The sequence below is a fragment of the Nanorana parkeri genome, unplaced genomic scaffold, assembly GCF_000935625.1.
Source record: "Nanorana parkeri isolate BGI_ZX_2015 unplaced genomic scaffold, ASM93562v1 scaffold1278, whole genome shotgun sequence".
Lineage (NCBI taxonomy): Eukaryota > Metazoa > Chordata > Amphibia > Anura > Dicroglossidae > Nanorana > Nanorana parkeri.
Window position 1 is genome coordinate 179,885 of NW_017307546.1, and position 22,349 is coordinate 202,233.

Genomic DNA, 22,349 nt, shown 5'->3' on the forward strand with positions numbered 1-22,349 from the left:
TGGGATAGGTGGGTCTCCTGCAATAACACTATATCTGGTTTAATCTTTTTCAAATGACGAAGAACCATCATACACTTGGACGGGGATCTCAGGCCATTAGTATTCCAAGAAACCACTCTCATGCTATGTTGTTCAGCAGGAAGGACAAGTAGCAATATATCTTACCCATTACTAATATTGTATGTAATAGTATGAAAACAATTGTTGATGCGCTTATTGGAGTACTTGTGGTGGCTATAGTCTATCATTGGAATCAGGTCAGAAAGCCAATGTAAAATATAAGCTGCACATTCGATTAAGTTATACCGTATAGCGATGACACCTGTGATTGTTATACACTGTAAGTCATGAGCCCATGCTCGATACATGACGGCCGTAGCTCTTCGGTCAACATGACCATAACTGTGAGCCGAGCCTGAACCAAACAACACAAAAAAATAAAATCCAGAAAGAAAAAATAACAACAACAATAGAACATCAGTAATCATCTCGGGACTTCGCTTTTTTCCCTCTATAGCTCTACAGAGTGAGCGCGTTCACTTCCGCTAGGCCAAGGGCTTGAACCCACGCGGTGTGTGGCTGCATGTCAGCTTTATCTCAGTCACAGTCATGGTAATCGTTCGATGCCTTGTGGCTAGAGACCGTTTCTGGTAGCAAGCATTCCTTGGGCCATCGGTTAAGGAGATGCAGATGGAATCACAGTTGGAAAGTCATATTTCGCCCTATTCTTTAGTGGCCTCACAAAAAAAGAGAAAAATATGAAGAAATAAATGTCTGGCATACCTGTCCTTGGACATAGAGCCTCTTGCTGTTTCTGCTGGCCCGTTTCAAGGTGAATCGGTGGGGGTCATTGGTAGGCGAACCGCTGTCTTTCTGGCAGGAGTTGTAGCGTGCTGCGTGCGAGGAGACCGACCGACTGCCATAGCTTCCGTGCGTGACTCCATCCGCTCCAAGAAGTTGGATGCGACCTCCGGGTCCTGAAACGAGTGAGGTATCCCATCTTCCGTTTGAAGGCGGAGAGTCGCCGGATAAGCCAGGGTGAATCTGATCCTTTTTTGGATCAGAAGCGAGCAAACTTTATTAAACGCTTTGCGTTTCCTTGTAACCTCGGCAGAGTAGTCCGCGAAGATTAGGAGACGATGCCCATCCAGATATAGCTCTTTTTTGGCGCGAAAGGCCTGCATAACTGCCGAGCGGTCCGTATAATCCAGATATCTCGCTATTATTGGGCGCGGACCTTTCCTGTCCGGATTGGGGGGCCCCACCCGGTGAGCACGTTCTACCTTGCATCCAGGGTCAAGGCCTAGGAGGTCTGGTATGTTGATTGCACAGATCGACGCCAGCAGCGATGGTCGGTAGGACTCTGGGAGACCTATTATCCTTACGTTATTTCGTCGAGAACGGTTCTCCAGATCGTCCACCTTGTCTAGGAGCTGTTGGACTTGCTTGTCGGTGGACTGTATCTGTGCCACGGATGAGTCTGCTCCTTCCTCCAGGGACGTTATACGGGATTCCGCCTCTGTGATCCTTTGTGCGTGCTGCATTAGATCCTGGCGCAGGGATTGTATCCCCTTGTGTACCGCTTTGGTCACAGCATCCTGGATGGTAGGGCGAAGTAATTTGGCCACTTCTGCAGCGATAATGCTGTGATCAGATAGCTCCGGCATATCGTCTTCCGAGGAGGCGCCGGCATCCTGACGATCAGGGGTGACGGCCATCTTATGCTGCGTCTGTGGCCGCTTAGCACGGACAGGAGTGCCTTTTCCCCGAGGTCCAGTACGCCGTTTACCAAGGAATTTATCCATTTTTCTGGTACTGTAACAGGCAATGTAGTCAGCCGATCGACCTGTTCGGGATTTGATTTGCTGTGGTACGATTTTATATAAAGATTAGCCTTAGCCGCGTGGGAGCTCTGCACTCTGCTTCCACTACATCAGGCGCCGGAACCGGAAGACGGGAAAGCCAAATTTGATGAGCTGAGCGAGCACGCTAAGCAGCTTGTATGTGGCTTTACGTTATTAGTAACAAGAGCTGACATGAATTCAACTGTCATAAGCTCACGTGCAGCAGAGGGCCAAGTTGCACAAGACATATAACATATGCACTTAGATCATTAGACACGCAAGGAGGAGTGACAAGATCAAGAAGACACAGTACAAATGGAAGCATTCTCCTCTTTATTTCTGAAAACTGCATCTGAAAATTTATTCTGGCAATATTGCTGAGAAGAAGAAAAAAAATGCAGACTTCTGGCTGGAGAACAGAATAAAACATAGCCACTGTAAATATAGAGAAATAGATGGAGGGAGGTTTTATGCACATACAATATTGTCTATGTAATTATTATAAGTGAAATATTTGTCCTGCTTCAACGTTAAATGTCATATTAAACGTTTGCAGAACAATGTAGGTAGTAGTGGGAGAGATGATTAATATAAAATACATATAATTATTGCCTAATTGTTGAAAAGTTTTTCATTTTTAACAATTTATCATTCATTTATCATTTTAGATATGACAGTGTTTCATTCCACAATATTGAGGATTTGCATGAGAATATGGATACATTTTTTCTTTATTTCCTTATAGCGGTTTTTCACTTTCAACAAGAAACTGGAAAAGCTTCTGAAATGCCGGTTGATACTTACCAGCAGGCTTATACTTGCTCAGATCTTCTGCTGATCTGCTGTTTGCAGTACAGGAAAAAGTAGCAAGCTGACAGGCAGGAACTATTACAGTATATATATATATAAAAGCAATATAGGGACCTGGCTGAAAACAGAGAGTGCTTGAATAAAACTTGCTATTACTCGGGAGGTTGAATATATACTTGTTAACAAAGTCTCCACTGTTTACTAGAGTAATGCATCACCTGGCTTCTTCTTTGCTTTGCATCTTGTAACAATGCAACATCAACTGAGAAGCGACAGTAACCTGCGAAATTGGGACTTCCTGTGATGGGATATGGACCCTTTAATTCTGTATGTTCTAGTTTTCAGAAGCTTTTGGATTTAATGTTTTGCACAGTAACTGGCTTTAGTGTGGCTATTGGCCTCCTTCTACTGCCCTATCAACTATTATTAAGTGGGATCTCTCTGGCTCTCTGCCTTGGAGACAGAGGATCACTGATTTTGTGGGCTCTTCCAGCCAGAGGCCTCTCTGCTTCCGATGAGAGGTGTCTATTTGTGCATGCAAGATGGTTAATGTTAACGTCTGCACTATTCCCTAGAAGCCTGGGGATTGTCTTGATCTGTTATTTACTTTACGATGTTACTTGATGGTTGATTCACATACTTTGCTTCAATGTGTCTTTTTGAATTCTGATTCTACAATGGTTTTGACTGTACTGACCTTGGATGAATCTTCATCTTGCATCTCAATAAAATATTTGAACGCAAAAAAAGTTATTTTTAATGTGTTGTTTAAAATTTTTGTAATGCCAGTCTATTAAAACCTCTAGGAAAGTTAACATGACTGCACATTTTTGGCAATTATCACTGTGCTGTACTGATGGATGGAAAAGCTCCTTGCCAAAAAACAAGAGTTTTAATTGTATTTTTCCCAAGCACAGTACCTGTTAGATAGTAAATTAACCCACCACACAGTGTACTGCACAGTTCAGTAGAGAAACTCCTAATATTCGGAAACAGAGATATTCCATTATAGTGCTACCTCTGTCAGTACTATGGCAGTTAGAGGGAATTTTAAAAAGTGAACACTACGCGGCTATTTTGAGATATTTGCAATTCAGCTATGAACTATACTTGCCTGTAGAACGGAATTAATTCAGAAGCAGTCATAGTAAGAATCTGCCAGGTGTGGGGTGATGCATTTGCCTCTTGTTATTCAGGTATAAAACCTTTTTGTGGTGTTGTAATGTAATAAAAATGTTGTGCAATAGGCAAAACGATAGGAAAACTCATCTTGTTCTGAGTTATCATAATTTACAAAGTGTTTGTGGCTAGTGGTAACAATAGTAATATATGTAAAATTTTAATACATTCAGAAGAGAATTAGGTCCTTTTTTGTCAAGCATACTTAAAGTGACATTAAACCCTCAGATTTTTTAACATAAAACAATACTGTAATGTGTGCCTTACTGTAATCCATGGCTGTTTCCCTTCTTTTTGCTGCTCTTCCTTTTAAATCTGTATATGTTCTCATGCTGGGGGAGAACTTCTGTTTTGCTGCAGACTGCCTTGTCTCTGGAATGGATACATGGTGTCTGTGTGTACGTTTGCAACCTGAGCCAGCACTACAGGAAGAGGCACTCAGCTGCAAAGGGAAATTCTCCCCAAGCATGAGAAGACATGAGGATTTAAAAGGAAGAGCAGCAAAGAGAAGGGAAACAACCACGGATTACAGTAAGGCACACATTACAGTATTGGTTTATGTTAAAAAATCTGAGGGTTTAATGTCACTTTAAGTGCAGAGTGCTGAACACTTACATATTATTATTATTGTTATTATTATTGTTGTTTTTATTTTTAATATAGTATTACTATGTTTGCAGAGCAACTATGTATTTCTCCTGCTCATGGCTGAGCACACTTTTGTGAAAAAAGAAGCCATTAGATTATATACTTGTCAAGGTAATATATCTACATAGTTTAGCATTTTTATTCAAACACCGGTTTGTTATATCACTCCTAATATGATTGCCCAGATTAAGGATGCCATCATTGTGCTCCTTGCAGGGCTATATTAGTATACTTCTCCCTGAACGTATATATATATATGAGGACAGGTATCAGCCTGGGAAGAGCTCTTAGTCAGATGGACACAGCAGAGTGTGTACCTGTGTCACACAGCATAATGCAGTAAGAAGTCATGAGTTCTGCAAAGCAAAGTTGAAACTGCCTTTACAATAAGCACTTCACTATCATACGTACATAAACCATGATAAATGTTTATTTCTGGAGCGCATTTTACCAAAGCACTATGTGTACGACTTGTACAAGGTCCTTGCCCTAGACAGCTCAGATCAAAGGCAAAATGCACAGAGCTCTGTGCCTTGTGATCAATGTGATGGCCAATCACAGCAATAACAAATGTAAACAGCACTATGATTTACATTGGGGAGCCCTGCCTTCCTCACAATAGAAGATCTAGGTTTAAGCAGCCACACCAGAGACCTGTGTGACAAGGGGATGCGAGTTATAGGAGGTGACCCGGGACAGATACCGACCACCTCAAAAGATCACCCTCTGCTCTTGAACTACCACCATTCCTGTCCAGAACCGGTTGCTACACACATATTCCATAGGTATCAGCTGCGCATGAAATACGTGCTTTACCAGTCCTGCATATTGTAGCAGCAAATTCCCCTACTTTACATACATATTATTATTATTTTTTTTAACAACATATTTTTATTAAGTATAAAGAGCAGGAACATACAGAGTCCAAAACAGTAGCATGAATACATATGACCACATAACAGTAAGATCGGTAGTGTCAGAGGACTTATCAGCCTGCATGTAACATGAGATGACTGTAACAGTCATCTCAATACGCTAGTCAGCGGAAAGAAACAGACCTAAACCTCTGTATAAGTAGGGAATGCAACATAAAATAACACAAAATAAATAAAAAAGAGAGGAAGAGAGAGGGGAAGGCATAGAGTACCATACCTATCCCTCAACACTGCCTGAGGTATGAACTGCGCTTAGATATTTTAATTATCTGGTAGGGGAAGTTGAATTATTTTACTTGATAAATACTAACAGTCCACACAGTTGGATATTAGGAGAATTCCTTCCGCAGGGAATGACACTTCCAAATAAATGGTGCAGTCGACCTTATAAATAAGTTTAGTTCTGAACTTACATTAGTCCTGTATCATTGGGTAAGGAGGGTTATAGTGGTGCTCATGCTTGTAGAAACATCTTAGAGGTTCACACTTGGAACACAAACTCAGGCCTGATGCCCAGTTGGTCTACCACAGAGGGGGGAGTCTCCCAGCTTTTGTCTGCTCTACATGGTGAGGCTACACTTTAAGGCACTGCTGAAATCTTAAAGAAAGACCCTGTTGTCAGGCCATTCATTTCTATAAGGTCATATGTGCATTTAATGTATTTTATGCATGTATCTTACCTGTAAAGCCTAACTTGTGAAGACATCCAAAAGCTCCAAGATTGCTGCTGGATGCTGCCATCTTGGATGTGATGTCAGCAGTCCCAGCAGACTCAGAGTTGTCACTCTGACACTGGAGGAGCTGGGCCTACAAAGAAAGTAATTAGATAGTCACAGAAGAGGAAATGTTTATGATGTGAGTTGCTGTGCTAGGGAATTTACGTTCCTTAAGTAGTCAAATTTCATAAAGGCATATTGCAAGTTAATAAACCATTTTGGAAAGAAGAAACACTGCAAGCAAGCATTTACAATACTTGATCTTTCTGTGCTTTAACCTGTAAACACACAACGAAGGTTGTGGAGAAACTTTAGGCCTCTGCCCCTTTACTGGTTTTAAAGGAATCTTTACTATGAAACAGACTTTAAAGGTGAATTATGGGAGAGTGAAAAACACTCATCCCCATAATTAAAGTTGACGGGGGAGAAGGAGAGCCTGCTGTCAATCAGGTAGTGGGGTGGATCCCGACAATATTGTCTGGATCTGTCCCGGCTGCTGCGCAGCTCTGCGATGTCAGCATATAGCGTGCAATGAGTTGTGCGTCACAGGATGGCATCAGGATGAGACTTGGCCACTGCTATTGGTTTCCTCACACATTTTAGCTCTAGAAATTGGAGGACTGGGATGCACTCTATTGCAGGACCATGGACTGAGGTGCATATTACTGGCTGTTACAAACTTATTTTTTTTTTTAAACATCTTAAAGGCATTGTTTTTAGGAGTGTTAGTGCAAAAAAGTTATCAGCCTGGGAGAGACCGTGCATTAGAGGTGATGGAAGAATAAACAAGCTCTGAGGAAAAGCAAGAAAACAACACAAAATAGAAAACCTGAGACTGCCAGCATCAATTATTCTTAGAGCTTCTAAGGACAACTTTGTTAGTACCACTGCTCAGGACTATATTGATGTTATCACAAATGATTACGGTCTACACTACAATTCTGAGATGCTTGTTGATTTTACACAGACAAAGCAGAAAGAGGGTGTGGATATTTCTGTGTTTTGTATGGAAGCTAGAATTGCTGCTAAGGAGATTGCTTGCTGAAGAGGTAATCTCCACAGCAGATGCTGACAAATTAAGGACTGCTCAAACTATAAAGGGATTACTGCCACATCATACTGTCCTGCAACTCATTTGCAGAAGACTACCTTGCTGAAACTATGATTAAAGTAAAAAGAAAACCATATTTCAGTTATCCTTCAAAGAACAAACCTAAAGCCCATCTCCAAATCCTTTTTTTTATTTACAGTTGCTTGCATTGGTAGTGTGGCAGGTGATAAGGATTCCCATTTTAAAATAATTGATTTGTGAGCCCTCCACCTGGAAGTAATGATTCTGCCCTTGTCAAATTGATAACGTGGCGTATACATGACGTGGTCTCCTGGTGTAGGGATCTCCTCTCATTCATTAGGTATTTGATTGTACTCGATTAGGAAGCTGAACTCCTTAAATTTATTTTATGTCTGAAATAATAAGTTCTTCCTGTGGCTTCTACTGTGCCAGCACATGTGAGCAATGTGTAAAACAATACAATTCTTTTGTTACATTAAGTATGTCGGAGAACTCTGAAGTGGCAAATGTATGATTGCTTTGATCGTCTAAAACTGCATACATACTAACATATTTCTTTGAGTTGCCCTTGAGGAGAGAGGTGGAAAGGAGACCTGATGTTCCTCTGTATACCTTTCTCTGTATACTCTTTTATATTTTTATTTTTGTTATACTATTTCACTAGGACTGGGTTTACACCATGTGCTGTATCTAAAAAGCTAAAACCTGTTAGATTTGTGTCTTCCATGGCAAGCTGAAAAAGAAGATCACTCAGTTTTAACTCTTTCGATGATTAAGGACCTAGCCATCTTAGCAGATCAAGTTCTTGCATAAATTAAATGCCAAGGTCCTGAACTACTGACTTTAATCAGTAGTGGACCAGTACCTGTAGTTCTCTAGGCTATCATCAAACTTTATAACACCGTTGTTAATAAGTTCTCTGCAAGTCATATAACTCTCAAGGTCTTACATATCAGTTCTGTCTTACCTTGCTGTGACAGGTACTCCTTCACTGTTTCTTTAGGTAGCTGTATCTCATTCCTATTGTTTAGGTGTTGTATGAGAGAATGAAGTGGCTGATTGGTTCAGTCCAGGCAAAGATTTTGCACCCAGAGGTCTCATGTGGGTCTCCAGAACCACATGACCAGTCTCAGAAGGTTTTAAGGTGATTTAATGACCTGTGTTCTGGAGTGTCTGCAATGGCACTTGAATTCCTGCATAGAATGTAGTAACTTGGAAGATAGAGAAGTGTGATCTACAACCTGTGTGTTTGATTGCTGCAACTTCTCCTGATAGTGAATGTACTATGGGTTGGTGTACAGGATTTTAAGTGTCTGTGTAATTGTGTTGATATTGTTCTGGTTTAGGATTAATTGCATGGTCTGTCTGGTAGGGCCATCAGAGGCTGTCATAATAGGACGATGGACTTCTCCTTTCTCAGCAGCTTGTTCCAAAACTTAGCTGCTGCTCCCTAGCTTTTCTTTTGGAGGACTTTTTACTAGGCTTCTGCCTGCTCTCGTGGTTGTATGGCTTTCGCTGCTGCTTGGGTGACTAGCACTTCTATTTGGGCAGCTTGTGCTTCATTGGCAGCCTTCCTTTCAATGCAGTAAATTTCTGCCTTTTTTGTTGTTCCTGTTTGCACATAGGCTGTTGCGAGTTGACCACTTAACGATGACCACTGTGAGCAGAATCTTAGCAACAATTTCTGTGATGCAATCTGGAGCATCTCTTTAAAAATGCTTGAAGGAAGTTTAATAGTATGATGTAGTTTCTTGCAATTGTGATATCTCATCATCTGTCTGTGACTTGGTCTGCAGGAATGCAACATTTGTTTGTTGGTAAGGAGCAGTAAAATGATTTAGCTCTTGAATAGATTACTCTGTATTAATACTTAAGATAAGAGAAAAATATTTCTTAGACCATCTGTTAAAGCTTTCATGTTTTTTTTTTCCGCTTTGTAAGTGCACTGTTTAGTTTGCTCTCTGCTATACCTTTTTTCATCAGCAACAGTTATGCATTGCATAACTTTCAAGGAAGGCTTAACTGTACATAGCTAGCAGATAGCGCTAGCTGTTGCAAACCAACTTCACCTTGAAGTTGTAATGGCAGCTCACTGTCTAATTGCAAAAGTTGTATTACTAGTGAATGTGTGTGGCGTGTTTCTGCAAATGCAAGCAGTGTAGCAGTATTAGTGGGCAGTCACAGGTAATGCAGAGAAACAGATGTATGTGCAGAGTGGAAATCAAACACAGTCTATCACAGCACAGTATTGCTAGAAACAATAGTTGACCTCAAAGCCATGCTGTCCAATGGCTGCTTGCTCTTGCCAGAATTATGATGCTATACACAGTCTCTAGGGCTGTGTAGTGAGGTTTTGAAGGGTAAAGCCAATTACACTAGCTGGTGTGCTGGTGTGTGTTTGTGTGTGTGGGGATGGGGGGGGGGTGGTTTGGAGAGGGTGTTGTGAGTTAGGTCATCTTTTCATTTTTTTTTTGAGAAAGTGAGCTAACCCTATAAAGCAGAACTTCAAGCAAATATAAAATATGCACATCAATATAGTGCTGCATTCATTAAAAATACATTGAATGCATTTTTTAATGCAAGCATTTAAAGAACCTGAATTGTACTTGGTACCAGTCTCATGTAGTACCACCTGTAATTGCTGCTACAAAACTGCTTGTCTAACACGGCCCTAAGAGACCACACATGCATCTGCAGTGTAATCAACTTAAACTGCATGAAACAAAGGATTGTACAGTGTGTACAGCATGAATAAACAGTTATATATTCTCGTAACCATTTTTTAATGGTTTATAAGTATAAAATATAAGGGCCATAAGATGCGTTAACTATCTCAAATATGGAGATAGTTCACATATATCATAAATCATTGAAAATGAAATACTTAAAAAGAGATTTTTGAATCTTCCTCACATGGCCTTGTGATGTTCTTTTAAGCTTAAGAAACTTATTCCTCTCCCTTCTCTGTTTTATTGTGATTTACACCAGCATAGCAATGTCTTGTGTTCAGCTTAAAATGACAGCAATTTAAATAAAGCACAGAATCCGATCCATGTCTGTAACCTTCGGTCTGCTTACAGAGTGCAGTAAATTGAAGAAGCACAAGGTTGACAACATTATTTAGAAAAACATATTTTTGTTGCCGAGAGGTGGGCATCAATGCCAACCAAATACTAGATTCACTTATCTCCCAATTCACAAATAATAATCTGGGCCCATTACTTGAACCTTTTTTATGACTTCTCTGGAAACAATCCATGAAAGATATTAGATATAACTTCATAAGGAGGAAAGCAAGGCACAACAAAGATTGAAGGAGCAGATTCGGAGATTGGTATCTAAAAGTGTGCAGCCTTTTTAGGAGCAGCTGCATGTAGGGCTTTGGAATTGCCAGCAATAACAACAGCAAGATGTTGTAAATGGAAAGGACCACTCAAAACTAATATCTAACCCAGGGGTAGCCAAACTCCAGCCCTCCAGCTGTGGTGAAACTACAAATCCCATGATGCATCTCTCTCCGGTAGTCATGTCTGCGGCTGTGAGAATCTTGCAAAGCCTCATTGGATTTGTAGTTCCACCACAGCTGGAGGGCCTGAGTTTGGCGACCCCTGATATTCTAACCTATCTATAAAGGGTTATTAAGGAACTTCATATATAACTTTTTATCTCTACGAGTTGTGCAGTAATGATTCTCATTTGAGAAGTTCCCCCAGCATTTTCTACCCCATTTTCTCCTCCAAGAGGAACATTCCCAACATCAGTGGGGTAGACATAAAATTGTGTATAGTTAACAGAAAGAGAAAGCAGACCATCACAGTGCGCCTTCCGGGGGAAATTGTTTATATAATGTTCCTTTTTTACATATTGTACACATCTGAAATATTTTTTCTCCACACAGACATTTTTTATATTCATTACTTTTAGCCAGTGTAATGTTATTATTATAATAATAAAAAGACCAGTGCCTTATTGCCCTCAACTATGTTATGTTGGGTGCCTGGCACTGTAGTTTTCAGTAGAGGTGCACCAAAATGGAAATTTCAAAACTGAAACAAAACCGAAATAAAAAAAATGTCAGGCCGAAACCGAAAATGTTTTTTATTTTAACTTTTTCAGCCTGAGTGCGACAAAATGCTCAAGACAAGGAATCCTATTTGCTTGTCTTAAGTGTGAAAAAACACTAAAGTTTTGTCACGCAATTTGTTGCACAAAGTTTGCCATTAAAATCTATGGGACCAAAAAGCACTGTGTCTGCCACAAAATAGCTCATGTGCTTTTTCCAGTGCCAGGCATTTTTTCTAAATGCAACAAAATGCTCAGGTGTGAACAGAGGCCATATAAATGAATGGGATTCCTTGTCTTGCGTTTTTGTCATGCTCAAGACAAGTGAATGGGATTCCTTTAAGCGACAGAACGCCTAGATGTGAAGAAGGACTAATGCTATCTCTTAAAGAGAGCTCTGAAGGATAGCTTTATAGTCATTCACACTTAAAATATGTGTTCAATGAACCTGTCAGAATGACAAATATGGAACAAATAAAGGATAAAGGAATTGTCTTTGTATTTTTTGTTCAATTAAAGGATCTTTTCCAAGGTGATGTCTGTTTATTTACATTTTACGTAACCCTTTTGTAAATGAGTAGGAGCAACAACTACCCCATACTCATTCTCAAGGGGGGAAGGGGGCGCACATATGCGGTCAGCTTGGCTGTGTGCATCGGCTGCTGTACAGGCTACTGTGAATAAGGGTTCCTGTAGCCGAAGCATGCCGCAGGATTAGCAGAATGTTTGACTAAATCCTTTGGCACCCTAAGGAATGTCCCCCTTAGTCTTTTCCCAGTTTATAATCCATCAGAAAATGGAGACTATTAGCTAATATCTGACAGGGACAATTTAGGGCCTATTCAAAATGTGCAAGGAACAAAGTATAAGTGCAAAAATGCAGTAGCCCATAGGCATGCGCACAGGGTGTTTCTGGGCACACCCTAATCACCCCTAGTGCAACATCAAAACCGTAACAGTGGGCACTATGTTTTTAGTCATTGAGCCATTGGAGAGATCACAAAGATCTCTCTGTGACTGGCTCAGTGATACATAGCACAGCATCACTTCCCACTTACATTCCTCACATAACAGCTGCAGTCCTCTGTGCCTGGGAAGCTGCGGGGAGCATGGCTGCTGCTTTCCAGGCTTCTCATCTAATGAGAAAGCTGGGTGGGTGGTCATTTTACCACCTGCCAGGCTCCCTGCTACATTACTACAACCCTGCTGGAGGATGTAAGGGACAGTTGAGGAGAAGGGAATCTGGGATGCCTCAGGTCTGTTTATGTATGTACTGTATGGTATATTTACCATAAATACATATATGCCACTGCAATAGGCTCCGCACACCTATGCAGGAGCTCATAGCAACCAGCCAGGTTCAGGTCATTGCACTGCTACTAGTTACTGTACTAGTAACTGTACTACACTTTTTTTTACTATTACATTTACTATCTTAATCTGGCCTGTATACAAGGATGCCATTACTTAACTCAGCCCATGAAAAATGCAATGTGGAGTTACTAGTCTATGTGGTCTGAATACATATTGCTTAATGAAATGCTCCATCTGGCTGTGCTTTTGTTTATAATGTTTCAAGTATTATATATTCTAGCTGTAAAGACATAACAAAAACAAGACTGTTATCATAATCCTGAATAATTTCATACAGTCCATTTTATACTATGCCATAAAAATGCACGCGGACAGCAGCTGTATATTACTATATATAAGGTAAAAGAATCAGGAATGTTTCATAGACTGCTATATACTAGAGATGTAAGTCATGCTATGAAGATAACTCCGTGTGGCAAGTTCAAGAGGGAAGCCAGAAACTACTGCACTAAATTAGGACACAGTATGATAGATTTGTAGAATAGCCTCCCACTGTAAATGGTAGGATCAGTAATTCTCAGTAGTGGAAGGTAACTGACAGTAGGCCATGCTACATTTCATTTTCCCAACTAAGTGAGTTATCTTCCAGATTAACCCATACATTGTGCCAGGTTGTATTTAGAGCTCATGATGCATTGGGCAAATGTGAGGATTTTTCTGTACAGGTTCCAACCCTTGTTTGTTTTGTGAACTCCACAGTTGACTACAAAGTGCTTGGGCAGCATTTGCTATCTGTATCACTCTGCTCCTTGGCAAAAAGGAATAAAAGGAAATGTTTTTATGATTAGTCATGGCGAGTGAATAACACAAACCCTGTATTGTGGGTTATTCTGCAAAGCAGAGGATGACAAACAGAGGATTGGCAATTTACTTGTGATTTAGTAAAACAAGGTAACTATTTTATTATACTCCAAACAAAGTGATTGAAGCCTGCTCCTCTTCACCCTCAAACTTGTATTCAACAATGCAGTGCCGTACACAGTCCCATAGCCTCTCTGCTTCTTCTACCTCCCACCTCTAACATGTTTCACCCATATGGGCTTACTCATTTAAAGGATAGTGCATGTTCTTCCAATGAACCTGTAGGTTGCCAAGAGAATACCATCACCAACAAATTATTGAGCAGAGCTATATATCAGGGGGGAAAGGAATCTATATGTGCCACCACGGCTTTAGCAGGGGAAAGACAGCTGGGTGCTCGCCAGCAGGTGTGTGCCCTTACTCCAGCTGAACAGGTATATAGTAAAGGAAGAATCTGCGCCGTACTCTATTCCACACTGAATCAGTTTTTTGAAAAGGAAAAATCTGGCAGCACTCCGTTCTACACTGAATCAATGTATTGAATCAACTGTATCAATCCTGGGCTTAGTCACAGAGATGACTTAGACTAAGCCCAGGATTGTGTTAAACATATCAGAGGGGGTGGACCTTGGGCATGACTTAGGGGTCTATTCACAAAGCTGCCGACGGGCAGCCGAGTGAATGACCGATCAGAAGTGAAGTGAGCCGAACACCGTTCGGCTATTCACTTCAGGCTGGTACGGCTGATTTCAGCCGTATATCGGCTGAAATCAGCCGTACATCGGCTTGCTTCGTGTGGCTTCGGATCAGCCGAACATGCTCAGCATGTTCGGCTGACCCGAAGTGCAGAAGGAGTTCGACTCAGCCGATCCAACATCTGGATCGGCTGAGCCGAACCTCCGGCAGGCTTCACACTGCTGTTCGGGCTATTCTGAAAGATCCCGAACAGCAGTGAGAGAATAGCCGAATGCCGCCGAGCGGCATTTGGCTCGGCTGTTCTGCTCGGTCCCTCAGAGGCACCGAGCAGAACAGAAAAAGAGTGAAAAAAGTAGAAAAAAGTAAATAGAAAACGATTGTGCAGAGCTAGCAGTGACAGCTAGCTCCGCCCAATAGTTTCCTATTGTCCGGCGGCTCTGCTGCTGTAAAAAAAAAAAAGTTAAAAAAAAGTAAAAACTCTCCCTGGGGCCCCGGGAGCCCCCCGCTCCCGGCCGCCAAGGAGAGAAACACAGCTGTGTCTTTTTTTCTTCATTCTGGCACGAGCGATGTCAGAATAGAGAAAAAAAAAAATTCCCATTCAAAAGCATTGAGAGTTTACTATTGGCTATTTCAATTTGCAATAGCCAATAGTAAACTAGCATTGTTCCCGCCCTCTGCTGGTGGACCTGGTGGGGAACTGCAAAAGAGGGCGGGTACAATGCTAGTTTACTATTGGCTATTGCAATAGAAATAGCCAATAGTAATGTCCCAATGCTTTTGAATGGGACTTTTTTTTCTTTTTCTCTATTCTGACATCGCTCCGTGTCAGAATAAAGACATTTTATCTGTATATTTAGCTGTTTGTCAGTAGTTCAGCTTTAATAAAATGCCTCCTTCATGAAAAATACCTTTCATTTTTTTTTTAACGTTATAAATAAAAAAACATTACAAGCTTTGTTGCAACCAGCTGGCTGTTCTTTCTTATTTCAATGGTTCTGTAAATGAAGGCTATTAAATCAATTACATTGGTGTACATAGGGTGCTAATGACTTCATTCTCGGTCTCTTGCTGAAGTCACATGAGTAATGTCTTCACATAAACTGGTGTGACTTGCTTTTTAAATGATAAAATACATTGAACCATTTAAATCACAACATGACAGCATTTTATATCTGAATTAAAAAAAAAGTCTTTAGAGAATCCACAGAAGTCCATTGTGTCTGGAAATATGAGTTTTTTTAAGCATTTTTAGTGTTTTGCCTGTTGATCATGTCTGAAATTCAGAGGTAAGGAGGTCACCAGACTCACCACACACAGCACATCGAGGTCCACATTATTAATCAGCCCTTTATTGACGTTAGATAAACATGCATGCCATCACAAAAGATGACAACGCTTCAGAACCAGTGTGGTCCCTTCGTCAGGCAAAACATTGAGTTCTGTCAATAAAGGACCGATTGATAATGTGGATCCTGGTTTGCTGGTGACCTAATTACCTCTATTGTCTTTGTGGCACAATCCGATGGCCATTTCAGCACCCACTGCAGTGGCAAGAAGAGATACATCGGTCTGAAGTGTGATAAGATATCTATAAAGTGACATTTAACTCAGGAGTTAAATCTTTAAAATGCATTCAAGGACCCTATTAACAAAAATGTATCTTATTTGTGCATCACTTGGCTGTAGATCCTCAAATCATCTCTGAATTGGTGCTGACACTGTCCTTCCTTCTGGAGGGTGGCTATGTGTGTTCCCCATGCTCCCTGTGTGTGTTGTAATGTAGCTACCACCCCAAGATCACTCTTGTGATGGACTATAATCTCACGCTTACAAATTTGTATTGAGATTGTAGTCCATCTTGTGAGCGATCTTGGAGTGGTGGCTACTTTACAACACACACAGGGACCAATTCAGAGATGATTTGAGGATCTACAGCTGAGTGATGCACAAATAAGCTAAATTTTTGTTAATAGTTAAAGGAGAACTGATTTTCACTCAACCTCATAGTTCAAGCCGACGTGTGACAATGAAACTGTCAAATGTCGCCTCTATAGATCGGGAAGTGAGAGAATGCATACCGTCGCTCAATCACTTCCTGATCATCTCTCTGCAGAGAGCGGTGACTACCAGTCACTGCTCCCCGCAGGGATTCCCCCCTCCCCTCTCAGATCCTCCAGCGCTGAGTGGAGGAACGGATGGGGAAGGGGGTGGGTACAGCTGGCTCTGCCTCTAGATAGGCAGAGCCCACGGTCACTCACGCAGCTGGGTAGATCTCGACATCATTGTCGGGATCCATCCCGGCTGCTGCACTCTCGATATATAGCGAGCTGTAGCTCGCTATATCCTGAGCTTTGGGTCACGGGAGGACGCTAGTATATGTCCTCCCTTGACCCATAAGAGAACTGTGGGATAAAAAGGTTACCCCATAGTTCTATTTTAAGGCACCTGAATGTATCTTTAAGATTTAACTCCTGAGAGTAAATAGCCCTGCCAGTCCTCATCTTGAGACTACAGAATAATTCTAATTTATGTTGTTTAGATGGGAGAGTGGCGGGTCGGAGCAGTTTGGCACCAGAAAACTGGGCAGGGCTGACTACTCAGTATACAAATATGGTTTGTATTGTCAGCCCACAACAGGACCTAGAGGCTCAGTGCATGTATGACAGTTTTTTTTAGTATTTACGAGGTCTTAAAACACAGGGAAATGCTTGTGTATTGCAGAGATGTAATGCACATGTTTTTTTTTGCCCTGACATACAGTTTAATAAAGGCATTTTTTGTTTCAGTGACCAGCAACAGTGATCCTTTGTTAGCAAGCATGTCAGCCATGTAGCACTGTTCATCTTATCAGGGCCCATTTTCCATGAGGTGGCATGTGAAGTAATGCACCTTAAATAATACATTGTCTTCCCTAATAGAGATCTGAGGTAACGTCTGCTAGTTTCATTTAATTTCAAAGATGTACAGCATGTAACAGACTTCTGTGTCTGGAAATGGGTATTGTAGCCAGGCTTTGGACAAGCAGCAGGAAAATTTCTCTGCTTTCTATACATGCGGGATCATTTTTTGTTAAAGCAGGCTTACAGACAGTAAGAGAATGTGATAAATAATGTATTGTCTTTTGTCTTGCAGGAGCACTGGAGGGAGAGGCACAATCAGATCAGCTGTGGAAAGCTTACATAGCAAATCTAATAGGTTTGTAAATGAGATTTCTTTTTGTTCATTTGTTTTGGCTGTGAGGCAGCTATTAATCTGCTGTGGTCTGAAATGGTGATGTTTGCCACTATAGGAATAGTTATCACTCAGTCCAATTCTCTCCCTGTCTAGGCTCCTCTTCACAGCAACTTAATTTCACATTGGAGGAGTTGAGGCAACAGGCAGATAAAAGGACAGACTGTTGGTTCATTTTATTTTGCAACTCTTTGTCTGCTCTGCATTTTTCAAATATGTAATTGTTCTGATATTTTTAGATGACTGTATATCATGGAAAGCAATGATCGTGCACCTCCCTGCCATTTAAAAAGGAACCCATCACAACAGGGGCGTAACTAGAAGTCACAGGGCCCCATAGTAAAATTTTGTATGGGGCCCTGTGACTTCTACTTATGCCCCTTGCAGAGCCCACTTGAGATCCCACGCAGCCCACCTGAGGGTGACCCTGCAAAGCCCACCATAGACTATCTATGGTGGGCTCTGCAGGGTCACCCTCAGGTGTGTTGGTCACACTCCTTACCTGTCCGCCTCCTCTTCCTGCACGATCGCTGATGGGCCCCACCTCCTCCTCCTCCGTCACCTGGTCCGCCTCCTTCTCCGTCACCGAGCCCCTACTCCTCCTCTGCTGCCGACCACGGGCCCCTCCTCCACTGCCGGGTCCAGCCTGCTCCACCGCTGCTGCTGGCCCTCATTAACTCCGCAGCGGCTGTGAGAAGAATGCACTGCTGCACAGATCACAGTCAGTGATCTGAACAGCAGCGCATTCTTCTCACAGCTGCCAGTGAAAGCCACCAGCATAAGATGCCATAGCACGTCATCTGTCCGGGCGCCCCGGGCCCCATAGCGGCCACCTGGGTCGCTATGGCGATTGTTACGCCACTGCATCACAATTGATCTTATATAAATATCAAAACATTTAGGGGGTTATTCACAAAGCTGCCGAAGGCAGCCGAGTGAATAACCGAGTCGAAGTGAAGTGAGCCAAACAACGGTCCGCTATTTACTCCGGCTCAGCACGGCTAATTTCAGCCATACGTCGGCTGAAATCAGCCGTTATTCGGTGCCTTCAGCCGATCCAACATCTGGATTCTCTGAGCCAAAGCTCCAGCAGCTCACTCGCTGCAGTTCGCACTCACTTCCTATTTACGTAAGGGCCGAACGGCAGTGGGTGAATAGCCGAATGCCGCCAAGCAGCATTCGGCTCGGCTACTCTGCTCAGTACCTTTGTGGTACTGAGCAGAATAGCAAATAGTGGAAAAAGTAGAGTAAAAAAAAGGTTAAATAAATATTTGTAAAAATGTAAATAAATATTACATTAAAAAAAGATATATTTTCTAAAAAATTAAAACATTTTAGGGGGGACGTGAGGCCCTAAAATTCCTACCAGACCCTTGATCCGAGCACAGGCCTGGCAAGGCAGGAAAGGGGGGACGATCGAGAGCCCCCCCCCCTCCCTGCGCCTTACCATGCCACGTTTTTCCCCCATTTTTTGGGGTGGGGTTCCCCTTTAACATTCCTATCCGACCTAAAGGGCCTGGTATGGATTTTGGGGGGAACTTTTTTTAGTTTCACTTGGGGGGTCCCTCCTAACATTTCTACTAGACCTAAAGGGTCTGGTATCAATTTGGGGGGCAATATCTGTAAAAAAAATAGGTCAAGGCAACTGGACTTGCTGTATTTTTCTTGAAGACGTTTCACTGGTCATCCAACTAGCTTTCTCAATTCAGAATGACTTGTACAAAAAATTATTTAGGAATAAATATGGTGAATGTCACTCCAATCCACATAATCTGTCAAAGCCCAAGTGTTGATTGCATTTGCATAATTGGAGTCTAGGAGGTATTATTAACCTGCCCAGAGAGAGGTGTTAAAACAGCATTGTATGTGGCAGACAATACATGTCTCACCTCCCCAACTCTATTCAAGCTTGGCTTCTCCATTTTTACATAAATGGCCTCTTTCACGCCTCTTTTAAACCAGTCCTCCTCCCTGTCTAGGATTCGTATTTGACTCTCTACAAAGGAGTGACCTTTTTCCTTTAGATGTAGGTATACTGCTGAATCCTGGCCAGAGGGTTTTGCTCTTCTATGCTATGCCATACGCTCAGTGGTGTATTCTGGTTTGGGGCTGCCCTAGGCAAGACAAAACTCGGCGCCCCCCCCACCCCCCCACTAAATTTACCCCACCCGACTGTAGTCTCAAGTGGGCTCTGCAGGGTTTGTGGTGGGCTTTGCAGGCTGCAGAGCCCCCTATGGATTCTGCAAAGCCCACCACAGATCTTTCAAAGCCCCCTGAGACCTGGCAAAACCCCCACAGATGGGGGCTGCAGGATCTCAGGAAGGCTCTGCAGGATCTGTGGTGGACTTTGCAGGCTGCAGAGCAAACTATGGATCCTGCAAAGCCCTCCTGAGACCCGACAAAGCCCCCTACAGATCCTGCAGAGCCAACCAAAGGGTATTGCACAGCACACCTGAGACTCTATGGTGGGCTGTGCAGAATCTATGCTGGGCTCTGACAGCACAGTCCTCTTACCTTGCACGGCCTGACCTCTGTGGAACACGGCCTCCTTGTCCTCGGCGCCCGACTGGACGGCCTCCTCATCCTCGGTGTCCAACACGGCCTCCTTATCATCTTCGCTGCCCAACTGGAGCTCTGGCGCCGTCTCTGCCCCCTGCCTCCTCCATCTTCGCCCTCGCCTCTTCCGTCTCTGGGGCCACTGGACAAATTTTCTTCTATCATGGGGGCCGCTTGCCAAATTTCATACTATAAAATAAAATGTAACTGTAACTGTACCGGTATGGTACTACAGACACCAATATACACACAATAAGGCCCTATTCATATCTGTAGGTTTAGGTGTGATTAGGGATTCCTGCATCAGAAACTTGCGTTTTCCTGCAGCAGAAATCCCTAATATGGTGTTTACTCGCAGTAGCTATCACCAATTCAAGTTAATGATCAGGTGACAGCAGCTCCATGTAAACGCCTGCACACCGCATCATACATCATACAAATGATACGTGATATGATTACATGCGGTTAGAAAACACCCTCCCTGAACGCACAATCATTGCGTCCACGGAGAGTGATTGATTCCTAACCAAATGTAAACATATCACGTATCATTACATGCGGTGTGCAGGCATTTACATGGAGCTGCTGTCACCTGATCATTAACTTAGGTGACAGCTGCCACTTGTAAATGCCAATTTAGGGATGCTGCAGGAAACCGCAAGTTCGTGACACAGAGATCCCTAATTGCACCCAAAATAAAGGTGTGAATGTAGCCTAATACCCCCCCGGAAAGGACCCGAGTGCCGGCACAGACTCAGCTACACGGTCTGTATCCGACAGAGATGACTTCTGACCTGGCTGCGGGCCACAAAGTAACGGCTCGCGGGTCGCAAGTGGTCCGCGGACCGGTACATTGAGACCCCGGCATTTTTGGTGCTTCCTTTGAATCGGCCGCCTGAGGCAAACACCTTGTTTGCCTCGCAGCAGACATGCCCCTGCATACGCTGGTGTAGCTGTTGTTTTGTTTCACTGACATACAATTCTGAGCTATCCTCACTGCACTGGACTGCATGCACAATGTTGTTCATCTTGTGTTTTGGCGTTGGGTCTTTTGGGTGAACCAGTTGTTGCCTTACTGTACTGCTGGGTGAAAAGCAGACAGGGATGTGAGGTTTTTTAAAAACCCTTCTGAGTTTCTCAGACACCCAAGCTACATATGGGATGACCAAATTCTTTAGTTTTTCATGCTTTTCACTCTAGGTGCTTCCTTTGAATCGGCCGCCTGAGGCAAACACCTTGTTTGCCTCGCAGCAGACATGCCCCTGCATACGCTGGTGTAGCTGTTGTTTTGTTTCACTGACATACAATTCTGAGCTATCCTCACTGCACTGGACTGCATGCACAATGTTGTTCATCTTGTGTTTTGGCGTTGGGTCTTTTGGGTGAACCAGTTGTTGCCTTACTGTACTGCTGGGTGAAAAGCAGACAGGGATGTGAGGTTTTTTAAAAACCCTTCTGAGTTTCTCAGACACCCAAGCTACATATGGGATGACCAAATTCTTTAGTTTTTCATGCTTTTCACTCTCACTGGTACTCTTGGCATTCTTACCTTTTCTTTCTGTTTTGACAAAAGCCCAGTCTGGGTACCCGCAAGTTTTAAGGACCCCCCTGAGGTGTTTGAATTCCATTGTCTTGGCCTCTGTTCTGGTGGGAATTTTCTCTGCCTGGTGGTGACCCCTGATGACTCCTAAATTGTGGTCTAGAGGGTGGTGGGAGTCAAATAGCAGGTACTGGTCAGTGTGTGTTGGTTTTTAGTAGACCTCTATTTCCAGCCTCCTTCCCTCTTATACTGTTACTAAACAGTCCAAGAAAGCCAGTTTGTTGTTTTGCTTATCTTCCCGCGTAAACTTGATGTTATGATCCACTGAGTTGATATGGTCAGTGAAAGCCTGTAACTCTTGTTTGTGAATCATAACCCTAGTGTCATCCACATATGTGAAGCAACGACTGGGTGTAATTCCCTTGAAGGTGGTCAGGGCCTTGCTTTCTACTTCCTCCATGTAAGGCGGCTCAGTCGAGCCGCAGGCATAAGCCTCAGCTCGACTGAGCCGAGGTAAAAGGCGAAGCTGGCCGAACGGCCGGCCATTAGCCGGCCGACAGCCTGCTTCTGACAGCTGAGCGGAGCCAGCCGTGATCTTACGGCTGGCTCCGGCCACTTGCAGAGAGATCAGCGTCCCTGGTTACCAGCTAACCAGGGACACCGATCTCCAGAAAGCCCAACTCTTCCGGGTGCTCCGGGAGTCTCCCGCTCCCGGCCGCCCAGGAGAGAAACACTTTCTCCAAGAAAGGTTTACTCTGCTCGCGAGAGGGACCGAGCAGAACAGCCGAGCCGAATGCCACTCAGCGGCATTCGGCTATTTACTCACTGCTGTTCGGCATCTATGAGAATAGACCGAACAGCAGCGAGTAGCCTGCCGGAGGTTTG

The 22,349-nt window shown here is 43.0% G+C and overlaps 1 protein-coding gene across 2 annotated transcripts in view; it reads left to right on the plus strand.

Moving 5' to 3' along the window:
• ST8SIA2 (ST8 alpha-N-acetyl-neuraminide alpha-2,8-sialyltransferase 2) overlaps positions 1-22,349 on the plus strand; it is a 181,578-nt gene that overhangs the window by 88,627 nt on the left and 70,602 nt on the right. Inside the window, exon 2 of one of the 2 annotated variants that reach the window (XM_018569033.1) lies at positions 17,270-17,332. The exons of the other annotated variant lie outside the window; for it this stretch is intronic. Coding sequence (XP_018424535.1) covers positions 17,270-17,332 — 63 coding nt within the window. The remainder of the gene's footprint in view (positions 1-17,269; positions 17,333-22,349) is intronic. 2 annotated transcript variants of the gene reach the window in all.